Below are 18,660 nucleotides of genomic sequence, written 5' to 3' on the forward strand. Positions count from 1 at the left end.
AAGTATACACTTTAAATTAATAAATATTAATAAATAAATAAAAAATACGAATTAAAAAAGAAATAAAAAAGAATTAATTCTTGATTTTAAAAAAATATATGAATATTCAATTTACTTGCGATGTAGGCCAAACAATTTAAAACAGTCTGAGAACTTTTTAGTCAGCCTGTGTTTGCTCTTTGATATAGATGAGACAGCACCAGCTGCTCTGGCCCTTATCACAACATTCCTCAGAGGCCTGTGTGGCATCCTTTAAAAAACATGCTTGAAGCTTTCCACATGTAGCAGTTAGAACCTTAGCATTTAAACCTTCAGTATGTGCTTGCAGGAAACCATACAGAAGTTTTTAGGGATGCGCACCTTTAATAACTTTTCTTGTGTCCGGTCTTCCCATACAATGAGCTGTAGTCACTCTGTATAATTTTTACATGTTTGTATAGGAAAAATTTAAGTATATCATGCTTACTTATCAAATATGGCACTTTGATGTATGCAATAAAGTGATAAAATGGCCTGTCTAGAGTTCAGTAAGGCCTTGTTAACACTATTCTCTGCTGAAAAACAAAAGTGTCTGATGATCTTATTTGGTTTAAATTGGTCTAGTTAGTCTTCACAGTCTGATCAGCTCACAAGTGCTCAAAACCCTAAACCAGACCAGCCTGACAGTCCAAAGAAGACCTTAATTTGTTTTTTTCAGCAGGGTTAACACAACAGACTCACATGGGAGACATGCTAAGTGATTTGGGAGGGAATTTTAACCATGACAAGGATTTTAAATGCACAGACAATGGTCCTACACATCGGCAGCTCTGTTTCGGAGAGAATCATATTAACAGTTACTACTCAACATGCCAATAAAATCCTAAGGGCCCTAGCATACTTTCCTACTTCTTCATAGTTGGAAACAATAAAATACCCATTATTCAACAAAAATGATGTGTGCGAACAAGACACTGTTCTTGTGACTCCTGCTTTATGAATTATTCCATCATACATATAATAAAGTCTCCATGAATGACATCACTCCAGGGATGTATCGGATGCTTTCCGCTGGAGAAGTGTGAGGTGAACACACGTCATTCCAGACGCCACTGGCTCCAAACTCAGGAACCTGAGCAGCTGCCTGACAACTGCTGGAGCAGAGATGGTCTTAGCAGATTTATCTGACCATTAGTAAAGCCGAGTAAAGTATTTTCATGCTTTTCGGCTCCTTGTCAAGGATCTGTTAGCCATAAAGCAGAACTATGTTTCTCTCAGGGTTACACTTACACAGGGTTTGTCTCGCACACATTCCTCAAGTCATGAGAGCATATTTTCGGTTTAGTGTTTTGGCTGAACACTAGTTGGCCTCCTGGTTTATAACTGAACCATGTGGCTTTTGATAAAACAATACACTCCACATCCAAAATACATGGACTTACTATTGCTGTAGGTCAGAAGATGTTTCCAAGGGGCTGAAAGAGGGGGCACTCTGCAACAAACCAAACAAAGAAGTCATTGATAGCTCCAAAGGCTTGACTCTCTGGCAGCTGGAAAGGGAGAAGGCGCATTAGTCAGTCAAGCTTGCGAACGTCTGCCGCATCCAAAGCTCTGAAACTCTTAGGTCCTCCGGACGAAGCCGAGCGTGGAGAAGTAAGCAAGTATTTTGGCCTGCATGCAAGTTAGGGGGGGAAAACAAGCGACTGGGAGCGAGGGGTGGGATTAGCGGGGGCGCCCATTTTGGGAGGGGGCTGTCAGCGCTTCCACCAATCAGCTGCTGTCTCTCACCGAGGCTCTCTTTTGTCTTCTATTGAGTCACTCTCATTACTGGCCGGCCAGACACAGAGACAATTAACCAGCTGGTGTGGGAAGCAGGCCAAATTACATGGGCAGACGCGGACACACACACAAATAGATTTACATACATGTATTAAGAATATCACGAGTGTTGGATCGAACATGCTATACAAAATCACAGGGCGATATTAATAGTACATCAAAGGAAGTTCACATAACGGGCATCCAGTGCTGGGTAGTAACTGAATACATGTAATCTCATTACATATCAGATTCTAAAATTGAAATACTTATAATTCGATAATATACATTTTTAAATGCTTATACATATTCATACATTTTTTAAGCTAAAATATTTACCTGAATCCCCTGCGAGAATTCAATTTTTAATATTATAATCTAACAACACATTTGCATGTTACAGTTCTCTGATGTCGGTTAATGGTCACACTGACATGCAGGTAAACAAATGAAATATTTCTATTTTTAGTGTTCAGGGTTTTTTTTTATTATTATTTTAAAAGCATTTATTTTTCTTAAAGTTTACATTTTTATGATTTAATGAATTAGCTTTTCATAAATCACGAACCCCTTGCAGTTACTTCACAAACCCCAGTTTGGAAAACTCTGACATTTAATGCACTTCACCCCTGTTGATAATAAAAGAAATAATGTGGTACACAATAATCCTATTCAAATCTGTGATCAACAAGTTAGGTCAAAAGTAATCTAAAAGTAATTAAAAGTAGTATTATATTATCTAAAATGTGTAACGTAATAAATTACACTGCAGACTACAATTTCCATCATGTCATTTGTAATCAGTAACAGACTACAGTTTAAAAGTAATCTACCCAGCACTGTGTGCGTCAAGCCAATAAGGAGAGCAGCTGTTATTGCCGGGCAGCAACTCCTGACGGCAGATAAGAGAGAGCCATTCGCTGGGGCGGCCTGTAGTCCTTCTTTCATTTTGAATGGTTTGGAGGCGTCTAATTTTAGGCTGCTGTTTCTGTTGCTTTTCCCCAAGTGCACGTCACAGATGGTAAAAATAGCGTGACAGCACACCTCGGAAGAAAAAAGCCAAGTGATGTTTGCAAATACGATTGCACAATCCCAGTCTGCCACTGTCCCTTTAGAGGCATGCCACATGAGTGCCAGCACCCCACGACCCCCTCTTGTGACTGACAGAAGAAAAGTTCAACACCTGACCGCAACATGTTCATCCCATTGGTTGCTGGGGTAAAGAGGATCACGAATAACCTTCGCGAATGAATACAGGCTTTGTATATATTGCTCTATTTATACAGCATCATGTTCTAGAAGTTTTGTTTCACCCAGTGACATATCAATCCACTATTACGTGTGCAAAGCGACCTCTAGTATTTTTGTCCATTTTTCTTCTCTCTAAAAAACAGCCGGCTCAGCATCCCAAGAGGCTTTCGCACGAGACTTGGCACAGATGCGAAGAATAAGCAAACAGGAAGCATGCGTGAAAGCCTTATCTGAAGTGGCACGCATCTTAATCTAAATACTTGTGACAGCCAGTACAATACCTTAGTGTGATGCAGCTGTTGAGATGAGATGATAAGAAAGTGAAATTATGCAATTAAGTATTATATTAACACTGTTGCTGGCATTATAAAGTACAGGAAGCCTTGTATACTGTATCTGACAGCACAAAAAGTGAACAAAAAGAAGTGTTCTTAAAGTATTATGGTATAAAAAAAACATGTAAACATACTAAAAAGATGATTCTGTTTATACTTAACTGTGCGGATGACTAAATGGCCCTTGAGTTTACAGGAAACAGACTCACAAACTTAACCACCGCAGTAAAGTCAGAACTGTTATAAGTGAGATTTAAGATGAGTACTTGACATTCTTGACATGACCCACGGAGACGGTGGGTGAAAGTGACGTGCACAGTATGTCACTGAGGATATGTGACAGCCAGTACAATACCTTAGTGTGATGCAGCTGTTGAGATGAGATGATAAGAAAGTGAAATTATGCAATTAAGTATTATATTAACACTGTTGCTGGCATTATAAAGTACAGGAAGCCTTGTATACTGTATCTGACAGCACAAAAAGTGAACAAAAAGAAGTGTTCTTAAAGTATTATGGTATAAAAAAAACATGTAAACATACTAAAAAGATGATTCTGTTTATACTTAACTGTGCGGATGACTAAATGGCCCTTGAGTTTACAGGAAACAGACTCACAAACTTAACCACCGCAGTAAAGTCAGAACTGTTATAAGTGAGATTTAAGATGAGTACTTGACATTCTTGACATGACCCACGGAGATGGTGGGTGAAAGTGACGTGGACAGTATGTCACTGAGGATATGGTTTCAAAGCCTTACGTTGTTTGAAATGCCAACTGAAATAGCATTTCTCATATAAGGTATTTTACTTTAAAGGAAATGACATCTCAGGAAGTAATAATGCTGAGATAGATTTTTCCATCGTCTTATCTGGTAGTACATGTCCCATTTGTCACATCGGGGTATACAGGTTATAATTTCAGTATGTAGGCCTTTATGTACAATGAATCTATCCTTAAAAGGCATAGTTCACCCAGAAATGAAAATTCTGTTAAAAACAAAACAAAATAAAATAAAATAAGTCATACAGGTTTGGAATGACATAAGGGTGAGTATATGATGACAGAATTCTATTTTTTTTTGGTGATGTGCCACAATGCCACAAGCCACAATGTGCTGAAAGCATTTATCACTACAACTTAAAGTTATTTTCTTCTTTTTTTTCAGCAATGTCTATATACCTGTTTTTAAATTAAATCATATATGGTATAAGTTTTTCTAGCTTATGTGCCTCATAGTTCTAGCTGCTTTTCCAAAAGAGGCCATAATAAAGATCAAGAGATGTTTACCATAGTATTTCCTAGGATGTTAAATCCTTTCCCCTGACTGTTAAGGCTAGTCAGTGGAACGGTGTGTTAATAATGTTTGTTCATTTTCATGTGCTAGTTTCCAAACAGGTGCAGGAGATGACTCAAGAAAATTTACAACTTTTCTGTTATATAAATAGCATACAATGTGAGTGAGGTGCCGCGCAACTTAACCACATGAACAAATGGGGCTTATGTGTCCATTAATGAAAGTATAACTTTATACGCATTCTTTGATACACTGCTATTATCAAAGCACATCTTCTACACAGGAATGTTGTTGTCTCTAATTGAACAAGCACATAGTGGATATGGACTTCTGGTGCAGTACATATTTCTCATTCCATATGATGGTAAACACAGGATCAGTAGGAGACGGACTGACTGTGTTTGTCACTAGACTTTGGGGTATCAATCACTGAGGAAGTCAGGTCACATACAGTCTCCAATGACCTTCGACCCACTTAAAGACAGACACACATGCAGCTTCATACTTAAAGTTGCCCCCAGTTAGGAGTCAACAAGCTCAACAAGTCTATTGCTGGGATTTTCTGTGACCACAGTCTCAGAGCTTTAAGACTTAAGCTGGTATATATGATGGATACTGTTGTTAATATTTCTAATACTAACACATTTCATGAGAGTGTTTACAAAGCTTTAGAAATGTGCTTAATTTTATTTTTACAGCTGAATTTTTATGGGAATCCTACTAAGCCAATAAGAAACTAAGACTATTTCAGCATTGCATCATAAACACAGTGAGACTGGTTCGCATCAGCAGACTCTGACTCAGTGAGACACCCGCTCTCAAGGAAAGTGACTCTCCTCACTTTCGTCTCTATACAAGTAAACCTTTTCTAAACTTGTGCCATGACGCTGATAGTCAGATTTATGAGTCTATCCATCAGGAATGCAGCCTGTGACTCAAGGATTTGGTTTCACTGTCAGAAGAACCAATTCTAAAGACATGTCATACATCCCATTCAAATAGGATGCATGCATGGACAGTAATATTGTGAAATATTATTACAATTTAAAATAGATGTTTTCTATTTTAATAATATATATTTTAAATTGTAATCTATACCTGTGATGGCAAAGCTGAATTTTCAACAGCATTTACTCTAGTCTTCAGTGTCACATGATCCTTTTTATTTCATTCTAATTCTATTTTATTCTAATATACTGGTTAGGTGCTCAATTTATTATTTTTTTATTATCAATGTTGCTTTTTTTTCAGCATAGAAAGTTAAAAAGAAATGCATTTTTTTAACAATGTAAAAGTCTTTAATGTCACTTTTGATCAATTTAATGTGTCCATGCTGAATAAAAACTTTCATTTTGCATAAAAAAAACTAAAAACATTTTTATAGTATATAAATATCAAAAGGTTAAAAGGTTATTTAAAATTACTTATGTTTTAGTTATATCCCCAGCCCTAAAAGCAATCATAGTGAGTTGGTAAACAACCCAATCACCTTGGGGTGTATCATGGTACGTGTCTCCAAGCAAATAAGTGTGAACGAATGTGCCTTTTTACTCCCAGGTGTTGAGTTGATGACAACGCTGCACAGGCTCTGTGCCACTGATAGCATAGCGACGGCCTTCCTGTCCCTCACTGAACCCAGTGACAGCACGCCATCAGTGCTAATTTACAGTGCTTTACTTACTGAGTCATGGTCAGACAAAAAGTTTACACTGCAAAAATATAATTGCCATGAGCGGATAGTTTCTGGCAGGATGTTATGTACTTTCACATTAGTTAGGTGGATGGAGCAAATCTGACAACCAATAAGTAGATGATGCAGAGGCCAACTTTTCAGTCAATGTTGCCAGGCAATGCTACTGAAAACAGGCAACAGGGTTAAGCACAGGGGAAAGAGTTTGGCTAATGTTGAGTCTGTCGTCTTTACCAAGCTAGTTGCAGCATCATAGCTTGCTATCTGTTTCCAGTCTGGGCACTCCATAAAACTGAAAACCTTCTCAGTCATCTGTGCCAACACCAGAATTACTGCCAGTTAAATAGCAGGGTCTCAAAAAAAGATGAGAGCTTCCTAGAGGCACAGGCTGCAGAATTTTTTTGTCGAACGAACCCCAAATGCAAATCGGATGCCAATTTAATGTTTATCACAGTGCAAAAGATAAAATACTGAGATTCAATTACAGTCAGAAAAGACAAATATGAGATGCAAAAGATGGTGAAAAAAGGTTCAGGCAGATTGTGGATTATGATCAGAAAGCATGCTGGCAAACTGAGAGGTGGTGTTTGCCATGATCGACTGTACTGTTTACCATTTCTTTTAGCATCTCTGATGCAGCTTCTGAAGCACATTCAGAGGAGCTCTTCCGTTACTACTTTTGTATTGTTTTTGTATTGCTTTGCACTCAACTACAATGGGCTGGATAAGGAACAAACATATGAATGGTCAGTGCAGTCAGGAAGTGACGTAAGAATGGAATAGACAGACATAAAAAATATTTTGGGTCCTGTACGAAAAAAAAAAGGGATGACATGCAGGTTTTTTAAAAATAAAAATGGGTCACTTTAATACTGCCAACTTACCGTTTTGTCAAACTCCATTTCAGAAAAGAACCTATACCAAGGCTCATTCTCTAAATCTACATCTTCTGGACTTATGTCCTGAGTCTACAGAAATATGGCAACAAGGAAAGAAGGACAAAGAGAAAGAGAGAGAGAGAGGACGACTCAGAATATGAATGAGATATACAATGAGACTGAATGATGATGTTACATGAATTATCTCTTAATGTCATAATCTCAGACAGTAAGAAAGGCTCCAGGCTGAGAGAGTGGAGGAAACATGAATTGGATTTGTTTCCAGCTTGATGACTTATTGCAAGAACATCTGGTTGATCTCAGCAGTCAAAGGAACAGGAAATAGGAAATAAAGATCTCATAAAGGCAAAGTCCTGATGATGGAAAGGGATCCATTAGAGCTAGGGAGAAATCTTTTACACTGTATAACAAGTGAATAAGGGGAATAAACACATATTCACATACTCAAAATGCAAATTTTATCCTTCTGCTATGAATATCAATATTTTTGCATTGATGTTTGTAAAAAAAAATATTTGCTGTACTTAAAAAATATCTGTAATACAATAATAATGCTAAATTTAACATTATCATTCAAATGTTTGGGGTCAGTAAGTTTTTTTTTATTATTCAGCAAATACACATTAAATTAATCAAAAGTGACAGTAAATACATTTATGATGTTACAAAAAATTTCTATTGAAATCTTTATACATTTTAAAGGAATAAGGATCATGTCAAGCATCATGTGACACTGAAGACTGGAGTAATGTCATTGCAGGAATAAATTATCTTTAAAATATCTTGAAATTAAAAAAAGTTATTTAAAATTATAATAGTATTTTAGATATTTACTGTTTTTACTATATCATCAAATACATTTTCTTTAAAAAACATTTAAAAATTGTTATCAACCCCAAACTTTTGAACGGTAGTGCACATATAATTTAAATGTAATTTAAATATTTCACAACACAGAATTTTCACAATAATGATGGACTGTTTCTGCAGAGCTAAATCAAATGAATAGACACAGGCAGCACATTATCTTCTGCCCTAGATAGGACCTGACCTAGGGCCATTTTAATTACTTTCCCTAACAATGAGGGAAAAACGAAAGACCTAATGCAGCCCGCACTTTCTCTGCTTCAGCTGTTTCATTGACGAAGATCAAACATGCTTTGCTTTACTTCTACAATAAACTTATTACAGTGGTATGTCATCAGAAAGACATTATGTAATAGCAGCAGCTCCCAGAATGAGTCATGCTAACAAGATTGAATCACTGAATGTCATAGTAACAAACCTTCCATTAAAAAGACCAGACTGCAGGCACATACAAGCCCCTGCAAGAGCCTCTATTCTTAACTAAGTCTGGACACTACAAGTGTCACTTATTGATGATCTTTTTGAGTAAGGGGTCCTCCTACTTCCTATATTCTAACGTTACTGTAAGATATAATGTGTGCATCAACACACAAGATATATAAGCTATGTATCACAACATTGAAAAGGGTCACCAATACAAGTCACCTACCGAGGTCACTTAAGATCACTATCAAGACACATAGCTGTGAGTGTGCAGTCCTTGTAAGTGAAACAGGCAGAATACAGCTCTTGCAGCATCAAACGACATGCACAGGTCTGCACCACCATCACCAGTAAACAAACATGCATGTATAAAGAGCATCATACCGGTCTCTCTAGCTTCAGCACTGAGGACTTTCCTGGCTCGTACTCAAATATGCTCTTGGGCTCGGCGCGGTACTTCCTGGTGTCTACTTTCTTGTCAGGGGGCTCCCACTCATTCCTGCAGGGATGCATGAGGGGAGAGATGGAGTGATACAGCAAGGGTGGTGGAGAGTCACCATGGCAACCAGCAAGGGCAAGTTTTAGCTGTACGTTCCCATACATGCAGCTTATGTTTTAAAAACACATCATACATACATACATGTAAGCACTTAAATCATCTAACCAATCTACACCAACATGTGTTCAGTTACCTATTTTGTATAACTGTAATTTAACACAATATTCCATTATAAACTATTACAAAGTACTTTACAATACATCTCAGATCTTTGAGACTTTATGTACTAGGTACCATGAACTAACAATTAATATCAGTTTTTAACAGTTTATTAATCTGCATTGTGATCTATGTTCATTTATATAAATAGATATAAATAAATTACATAAATTTATATAAATATTATAACAATAACACTAGTATAGCAACAGTTTATTTATATATAGGTATATAAATGTGCTACTGTTTATACTATTAATTCATGTTTGTTCATAATAAACTAATTAACTTTAAAAATAAATAAGAATAAACATTAACCTAGAAAAATAAACACAAAGCACAGTTTAACATTAGTTCAATAATTCAAGTGAAAATTTAAACATTTTAAAAATATCCATAATATAATAATTATGCTATATTTAACATTATTGTGCATTACCATTCAAAAGTTTGGGATCGGATGAATAAGATTTTTTTTTTTTATTCGGCATCATTACTTTTTTATTTTGATAAATTTAATGCATTAAAGACATTTATAATATTACAAAATATTTATATTTAAAATAAACATTGTTCTTTCTGACTTTCTATTCATCAAATAATCCTGAAAAATTTCAGAATTTCTTTATTTGTGCAAATCTTGATGATCCATGTTCTCCACAAATAGTGCAGAATCTTAAAAATGTCTTATTCATTTAATGTCATTAAATGGTTTTGTGTTTAAAATTTGTCAAAATGCTAAAAACCTTGTTTATCCCCAGTTTTAATTTAGATTTTGAATTTATATATAAAACCGAAAGTAATCTACAAAGATTCAAGGTAAAGACACTTTATGGTAATGACTTTTCTGCTAGTGAACACTGATGACTGAAAGAAAGGGGTATCTATTATTAATTTTAGCAGCAAACAGCAACATCTCCTAAGCCAACACATGCTTGTTAATGCAGCATGACAAATGCTAAAATACAATGTTGCACATATTGAGGTTTTGTGAAGAAATGTCATCATCTCTATGTTGAGCAACACTAGCATGGTGCAAGAATTCACACCGTAATACGAAAGTTTCAGGACATCAGTCAATAAATGTGCTAGAATCTCCTTCAGAAATCATTCTATTTGTTTCATAGTGTCACGGCTCACCTCTGAGGTTTTAGGGAAGATGTGCGTGTTGGCACAGGCAGCTGTCCTCTGGAGCTCCCCATGTCTACAGCACTCTTGGAACGAGGGACTGCCCGCACTGAAACACAGCTTTCCTTTAAATAAGAATTGTGTAGTTTTTATTTTCTCTCACAGGATTAAAACTAAAACACTTACCATCCTCACCACCATATGATGGCCTGTCATCTGAAAGAGTCAGAAAATACTTATTAGGCACAAATAAAACTTAATACTGAGCAATGAAGCAATACAGCTGACATATTTTTGTGAAACTTACAATATATTATATTTATTTCACATTTCAAATGTATTCCTAAGGTAGTTTGTAACCTGTTTTCTTATTGTGCTCTACTTAGTGTAGCCTGTGCTCTAAAGCAGCAACTTTGGGAGGTATTCAAAACATCTAATATATACTAGGTGAAAATTACAGGGATTAGTGTGACATATATAGCAGTCCATTATCAACTAAACAGCAGCTCCAAGACAAGGCCACTTTATTTCCACAGACCAATCCAACCAGTAGATGGTACTATAACCACAGCGGTGTGTTTTTCTGATGCTGGAATATTCCATTAGCTGCGAAGTTACAGTACAAGTAAAACATTTTCACCGCAATCTACTGAAAGGAGGCATTTCAATGATGATTATTTAACAAATACTTGAGACCAGCATTGGAATGGCATTGCTAACTGTGTATTCTAAAGAATCCAATGGATACACAAACCCCATTAGGTGTGTTGTGACTGCTTTAATAATTCAGCAGAATGGTTCACTAAAAGCACAGCCACAAAACACATCACAGAGGTATGAAAGCTCTTAAAATGGAGGTAATCAATCTATGAGTTTTAAATACATGGTGATGTGATTTTCTCAGTGTGCTGAAAATAGCTCTATTTCCACAGCTCACCTTGAGTGCTATGATGCCTCTTTAGGACAATCAATTTGTTGACACTGTGTACATATAAATCAGTATCTATTGCAGGTTGAGATTTGTGAAAGAATGGACAGTGAGATTTTTTCTTAAAGAAATGCTAATTGAATATAATAATAAATTTATACTTTAATTCAGAAAACGATGCACTAAATTGATCAAAAGTGACAGTGAAGACACTTATTTAGTTACAAAAAATTATATTTCAAATAAATGCTGTATTTTATTACTTTCTACTCCTGAGAAGACAATAGTATGCACAATAATATTAAGCAGTACAACTGTTTTCAACATTGATAATAAGAAATGTATCTTGAGAAGCAAATCAGCATATTAAAAAAAAGCACATTACATTACATTATGGCTACATTACATTTTAAAATATATTAAAATAGAAAACAGTTAATGTAAATTGTAATAATATTTCACAATATTACTGTTTTTGCTGTATTTTTGATCAAATTAAATGCAGCCTTGGTGAGCATTAGAGACTTAATTCAAAAACATTTTAAAAATCTTGTCGACTCCAAACTTTTAAACAGCAGTGTATATCCTTTTTATTTTGGTTTTCATGAACTGTATATAAAATTACCCAATACATACACAGGGATAAATGTGTTGCTAAATGACAGACAGAAAAGAGTGACATGGAGGAATGTTAATACCGGTAAATATCAGATTATAACTATTACTAAGGTACCTCTGGTTTTTAGTGGCCTGTCATTGCTCTCTGGAAATATGTAGGTGGGACGATATGGATTTTCTTCGACAGGCTCTGAGTAAGGTGAGTGAAAGACAAAACACACACTGACAAAGATGAATACAAACATAGATACATGACTGAAATGTGACCTGGACATATTCAGATTTGGACACACAAAAAGATGAAATAAAAGTGTTGATTGCATGTGATTCCCAAGGTGCATCTTTACCTGGGACTTTGTGAATCTGCTTGAACATGTTTCTGTACCAGTCCTTTGACAGCTCTGTGTTCTAGAAGAGAAAATTGTACAGATGGTGTTTTATTTATAAAAGCTTTTGGATATAGTTATGTAGTCAAAGTCTGCACAGGTGTATCTTGAGAACTAGAAGTGGCTGTTTGTTACCCGTACTGGGACTCTGGGTGCCGGGACAGCTGAATGTTCAGACAGTCTCATTCTCTTTCCTTCCATGTCTGCTGGAGTCTCAGAGGAAGATTTATTCTGGCTGACGGTAGGGCTCCGATTAGTGCCACCGCCCTGCTCCGCCACAGCTTCTGAAACACACACTCAGATCATAAACGTCCAGAACACAAGATAAAATACACACTGGCCTGGTGCTTTCAGCTGACATTTATCTAGGACAAAATCTTTAAAAGGATCACTGAATGATTTCATGTTTAAATGAATAAATCATGGCTACAGCCCTATTTGAACGGCAATTGTTTTTCCTAAGAAGGTCAGATATATTTGCATTTGACAGATGTACTTTGTGTTTTTAATCCCTTTGGAATCAAACATGTTTTTTCTTGCAAACCTTCTCCTCGTTTATTTTGACTATTGTTGAATACCGTAACTACATTTCCCGTGGCACTGACTGATGCACCTTTATTATGAATTCAATTTTATTGAGTCCCTGCTGTATAGAATTTTTTTTAAAGAATCGTTTTAAAGAGCCCAAATTTCGAACAGTAGTTCACATTTTATACAAAATGTTTAATCTCCACTCCCATAACCATACACTCCCAACTAATAATTACAGAGATCCTGTCCAGTACATGAAATTGCAGACGTCTTATGGTAATTTTAACTCAAACAAACTAATCACAAGGGAGAGAACATTCTATATCGTTTCTCTTTCTATATCATGAAAGCATTTAGCTTTTTAATGCACATGATACTTTTACTTTTGATCCCACCTGAAGTATTGAGAGGCTGTTATTTACCTCTGCTGTGCTGCAGCAGGACAATTGTTGGGTTGCCGCTGCTGGTGGGGGGATATGAAGAGGACACTTTGGCTGATGAGGTAATAGCACTCGGCTGATCAAGGCAGGACGTGAGCTGAGACTGACCCTCACTTACAAGTGAGTCCACCTGAGGAGAACACACAAAAGCAGACACTCTAGTGTCACATACTGGCTGTGAAATACAGACAACTTTGAATTTCCCAGGATTCCTCATGGGGGGAAATTTGCTTCACTAAACTTCTCTCTCGAGCAAACAATTGTTGCAAAGATCCTTCTGCAATGCTGCTGTAGACAATGACAGATAACATAGGATAGCACTTATTTGGTTACTTCTAATTAATTGCCTTCTGTCTTGAGGAGGTCATCAACACCAGGAGTATTCCACTTTATAATGACTTTTATTAAGATTTATTTAATGCTTAGCCAGTAGTATTTTTATAATATTACAGTACTTATTTATATAATTTACATAAAATGACTAATATTAATCAGTTGGTGGTAGCCATTGACTCTCATAGTATGGAAAAAATACTATGTAAGTCAATGGCTACAAGCAACTGTTTGGTTACCAGCATTCTTCAAAGTATCTTATTTTGTGTTCAACAGAAAAAGGAAATTCATACAGTTTTGGAACAACATGAGGGTGAGTAAATGATAACAAAATTTTACATTTTGGGTTAACTATCCCTTTAATTTTTGTTTAAGTTTTAGTCATTTTGTTATGTGCTTTTGTCAGTGTTCTACTTAGCTTTAATTTATTTTTAAGTTTTAGTAATTTTAGTACTTACATATTCAACATACTTTTTCAATTAGTTGCATTTCTAAATTTTTTATGTGATAGTTTTATATAATTTTAATGTAATATTTCCAATAACATTTTTATTTAGTTAACAATAACAACACTTTCTTAACAAATCATTAGTTAAAAATGTGTTAATAGTGAGAAATTACATTAATTTTTCATGTAACTTCTCCACTAATTCCCTAGTGTACCTTCAAGGATACATAATTGAACACCTTGGATCTACACCATTATAGATGATAATGCACATTTAAAAAAAAAACTAGAAATGTCATCTTGCTTGTAAAATATTGACAACATTCAGTCAGTGCACTCATTTAAATGATTTTAAGATTGAGGAGTTCCTCAGTGTCTCCAGAGATCTTGGGATCAAGCTGTTTAATTAGCACTGATATCAATCTCTGGCATTTTTGCAAGAAAGCAAAGCACTGCTAAAAAGGAATGACGTTCAGACATGGTGACTCACCTTTCTTGGTGTCTCATTGACTTGAGTTGAATTTAAATCAGCTCCGGTGTTGTTTACACGTTTCTCTGCCAGACTTGTTTCTGTGGCATCTCCATTGACCGCACCAAGCCATCCACCTGCAACAAATCCAAACAGTTTGGATTCTTAAAGGATCAGGCAATCTCCAAGGCTCTTTATAAAACCTAAAAAGGCATAAACATGAAATAAAGCTGCCTCTACTTGGCAGTGAACCTGTTTGTTTTCAGCGTTAACCACAATTTATGCCACAACAAATTCCTTGATCTTCCATTAAACGAATCACCAGCCAGAATCTGTCAGAACTGAACCCCACAGAAAGTCTTCATCCACAGAGAAGCTAATTTATGACTGGAAAAAAACGATTCTCTGAACTTTGTCAGAAGAACAAGGAGACCATTGAACCCACTGTAAGAAGTGTTTGTTCCAATGGCCTTTTTATTCAGGCACAACAACAATTAAGGCATCTCTCCCAAGTGCTGGCAGTTAGCCAGGATAGTCCCAACACTGAAGGTTCCCATTTCCACAGCTCAAAGTGGGTGTGAACAAAAGACATCTTTGATTATTCCCTGCAAATATGAACATTCACTGAAAGTTATTTGAGCAGAATCAGAATCAGAATGAGCTTTATTTGCCAAGTGTGTGCAAACACACAAGGAATTTGTTGTGGTTTTTTAGGAGCTCTTGGTACAAACATACATACATACATACATACATATATGACATTGAGAACATAAGATAATTTAAATAAGTAAGACTAAGGGGGAAAAAGGAAATAATGTGGTATACATCTAGAACAGAAGATTTATGTACAGATTTGTGCATTATTTACTATATATAAATCTGTATAAAAAAATATATATGCATTTACATAAAACTTGAGAGAGAGGCAATAATTAGTTATTAAGAAATGAATTACAGACGACAGGTGGTAATTAGAATTTATTGAAAGGATAGCCGCTTGAGATGTAACATCTCATTTTCAAGGGGGTCCTATAAACACAAAAACAAAATATTACATCATAAACAAAACAACTATACAAAACATGTACACACACACAAATATACAAAAACAAAAGACATGCTCAACCAGTCCCCCACTCCCACAGCATGATTACAAAACAATCAACATCATACATAAGCAGAATCAACATAAGAAAACTTAGAAACATACACAAACTATTTTGAGATAAGAAAATAGAGATAGCCTAAAACAATAAAAGGAAGTAGCAGATCTCAAAGACTGACTGGACTCTCTCTTTTCTTTAGATACGGTTGCTCCTTTACGCTTAAAGAATTAAAACTCATAGATTGATTACCTCCATTTTAAGACACCGTGGCATAACGAGCACACTCGCAGCCCGGAAAATGGAGAGCAGCTGGAAGAATACAAAACTATAAGTATTTTGTATTGCATGGAGGGAAAGTACTTCTACTTATAGAAAAGCTCTAAAAACTGCTAGATCTGCTTACTTTTCGTCTCTTTTAGAAGAAAACAAACACAACCCCAGGCATTTATTCAATACAGTGGCTAAATTAACGAAAAATAAAGCATCAACAGATACAGACATTTCCCAACAGCACAGCAGTAATGACTTTATGAACTTCTTTACTTCCAAGATCGATACTATTAGAGATAAAATTCTAGCCATCAGCTACAGTATCACATCAGACAGTGCACTATAGATCCCCTGAGGAACAATTCCACTCATTCTCTGCTATATGAGAGGAAAAATTGTATAAACTTGTCAAATCAACAAAACCAACAACATGTATGTTAGACCCTATTCCATCTAAGCTACTAAAATAGGTGCTTCCAGCTATGTTCCTTCTTAGAGAGAAATGGTCTCTGTGAGGATTTCCAGTCAGGATTTAGACTGTATCATAGTACTGAGACTGCTCTCATCAGAGTTAGAAATGACCTGCTCTTATCATCCGATCGTGGTTGTATTTCTCTATTAGTGCTACTGGATCTTAGTGCTGTGTTTGACACTATCAACCAGAACATTCTTTTGACTAGACTACAAAATTATGTTGGCATTAGTGGAATTACATTGGGATGGTTCAAATCATACTTATCTGTCATCAATTTGTTGCAGTTAATGAAGAGGTATTGTATCGATCACAAGTACAGTATTGAGTACCAGAAGGCTCAGTACTAGGACCATTGCTTTTTACCCTGTACATGTTACCCCTGGGAGATATCATCAAGAAACATGGTGTTTGCCTTCACTGTTATGCTGATGATACTCAGCTCTATATTTCTTCACGGCGTGGTATACCAATTCACAAAACTAAAGGAATGCATAGTTGATATAAAAGATTGGATGAGTAGTAATTTTCTAGTGCTAAATTCTAAAAACAAACAAACAAAAAATTTAAATAAAAAAACAACAGAGGTTCTAATTATTGGTCCAATACCCTCTGCATGTAATAACCTAAAACACTAACACTTGATGGCTGCTCTGTTAATTCCTCAACATCAGTTAGGAACCTAGGTGTGCTATTTGACAGCAATCTTTCCTTTGAAAACCATGTTTCTAGCATTTGTAAAACTGCATTTTTCCATCTTAAAAATATATCTAAATTATGACATATGCTCTCAATGTCAAATGCAGAAATTGTAATTCATGCGTTCATGACCTCACGGTTAGATTATTAAAATGCTTTATTGGGTGGTTGCTCTGCGCGCTTAATAAACAAACTCCAGCTGGTCCAAAATGCAGCAGCTAGAGTTCTTACTAGAACCAGGAAGTATGACCATATTAGCCTGGTTCTGTCAACTCTGCACTGGTTCCCTATTAGCGCCCAAAGTCTGAGCATCCTAGCATTGTTCGTGAGGCAGACACACTCAGTTTAAATCTAGATTAAAGACCCATCTCTTTAACCTGGCATACACGTAACACACGATCACATTTCTATAATGCAAATTCATTAAAGGATTGTTAGTCTGCATTAATTAGGTCAACCAGAACCGGGAACACTTCCCATAACACCCGATGTACTTGTTACATTGTAAGAAAAATGGTGCCTATGCTAATATTAGTCTGCATCGTTCTTATTCTGAGGTCACCATAGCCATACGGATCCAGTCTGTATCCAGTCCAGATGGTCACCGTAGGTACCCAAATCCAGTCCGTATCCAAAACAAATGGTGGATCAGCACGTAGAGACAACTACAACAGCCCTAAATGTCAGTGGAGACCATGACAACTGGATGAGCCCTACAGACCGATACTGTTATGCTGATGATACTCAGCTCTATATTTCTTCACGGCCTGACGAAACATACCAATTCGCGGAATGCATAGTTGATATAAAAAAATGGATGACTAGTAATTTCCTACTGCTAAATTCTGAAAAAACTCCAAATGTAATAACCTAGAACACTGTCTAACAATTGATGGCTGCTCTGTCAATTCTTCATCATCAGTTAGGACCCTTGGTGTGCTATTTGACAGCAATCTTTCCTTTGAAAATCATGTTTCTAGCATTTGTAAAACCGCATTTTTCCATCTTAAAAATATATCTAAATTATGACCTATGCTCTCAATGTCAAATCCAGAAACGTTAATTCATGCGTTCATGACCTCAAGGTTAGATTATAGTAATGATTTATTGGGTGGTTGCTCTGCACACTTAATAAACAAACTCCACCTGGTCCAAAATGCAGCAGCTTGAGTTCTTACTAGAACCAGGAAGTATGACCATATTAGCCCGGTTCCGTCAACACTGCACTGGCTCCCTATTGAATATCATATACATTTTAAAATCATGCTAATTACTTATAGAGCCCTGAATGGTTTAGCTCCTCAGTACTTGAGCGAGCTCATATCACATTATAGTCCTTCACGTCCGCTGCGATCTCAAAACTCTGGCCATTTGATAATACCTAGAATATCAAAATCAACTGCTGGCGGCAGATTCTTTTCCTATTTAGCACCCAAACTCTGGAACAATCTACTTAGCGTTGTTCGGGAGGCAGACACACTCTGTCAGTTTAAATCTAGATTAAAGACCCATCTCTTTAACCTGGCTTACACATAACACACTAACACATTTCTA

General features: G+C 36.1%; 1 protein-coding gene across 1 annotated transcript in view; it reads right to left on the reverse strand.

Moving 5' to 3' along the window:
* LOC107743599 (sorbin and SH3 domain-containing protein 1-like) overlaps positions 1–18,660 on the reverse strand; it is a 56,298-nt gene that overhangs the window by 15,722 nt on the left and 21,916 nt on the right. Inside the window, exons 6-16 of the mRNA XM_016556928.1 lie at positions 14,581–14,696; positions 13,292–13,439; positions 12,474–12,622; positions 12,300–12,360; positions 12,068–12,142; positions 10,593–10,622; positions 10,419–10,515; positions 8,945–9,059; positions 7,256–7,339; positions 3,739–3,753; positions 1,422–1,471 (exon numbers count right to left, since the gene is read on the reverse strand). Of these exons, the coding sequence (XP_016412414.1) occupies positions 1,422–1,471; positions 3,739–3,753; positions 7,256–7,339; positions 8,945–9,059; positions 10,419–10,515; positions 10,593–10,622; positions 12,068–12,142; positions 12,300–12,360; positions 12,474–12,622; positions 13,292–13,439; positions 14,581–14,696 (940 nt within the window). The remainder of the gene's footprint in view (positions 1–1,421; positions 1,472–3,738; positions 3,754–7,255; positions 7,340–8,944; positions 9,060–10,418; positions 10,516–10,592; positions 10,623–12,067; positions 12,143–12,299; positions 12,361–12,473; positions 12,623–13,291; positions 13,440–14,580; positions 14,697–18,660) is intronic.

Source organism: Sinocyclocheilus rhinocerous, unplaced genomic scaffold (assembly GCF_001515625.1).
Source record: "Sinocyclocheilus rhinocerous isolate Xijiao unplaced genomic scaffold, SAMN03320098_v1.1 scaffold677, whole genome shotgun sequence".
NCBI lineage: Eukaryota > Metazoa > Chordata > Actinopteri > Cypriniformes > Cyprinidae > Sinocyclocheilus > Sinocyclocheilus rhinocerous.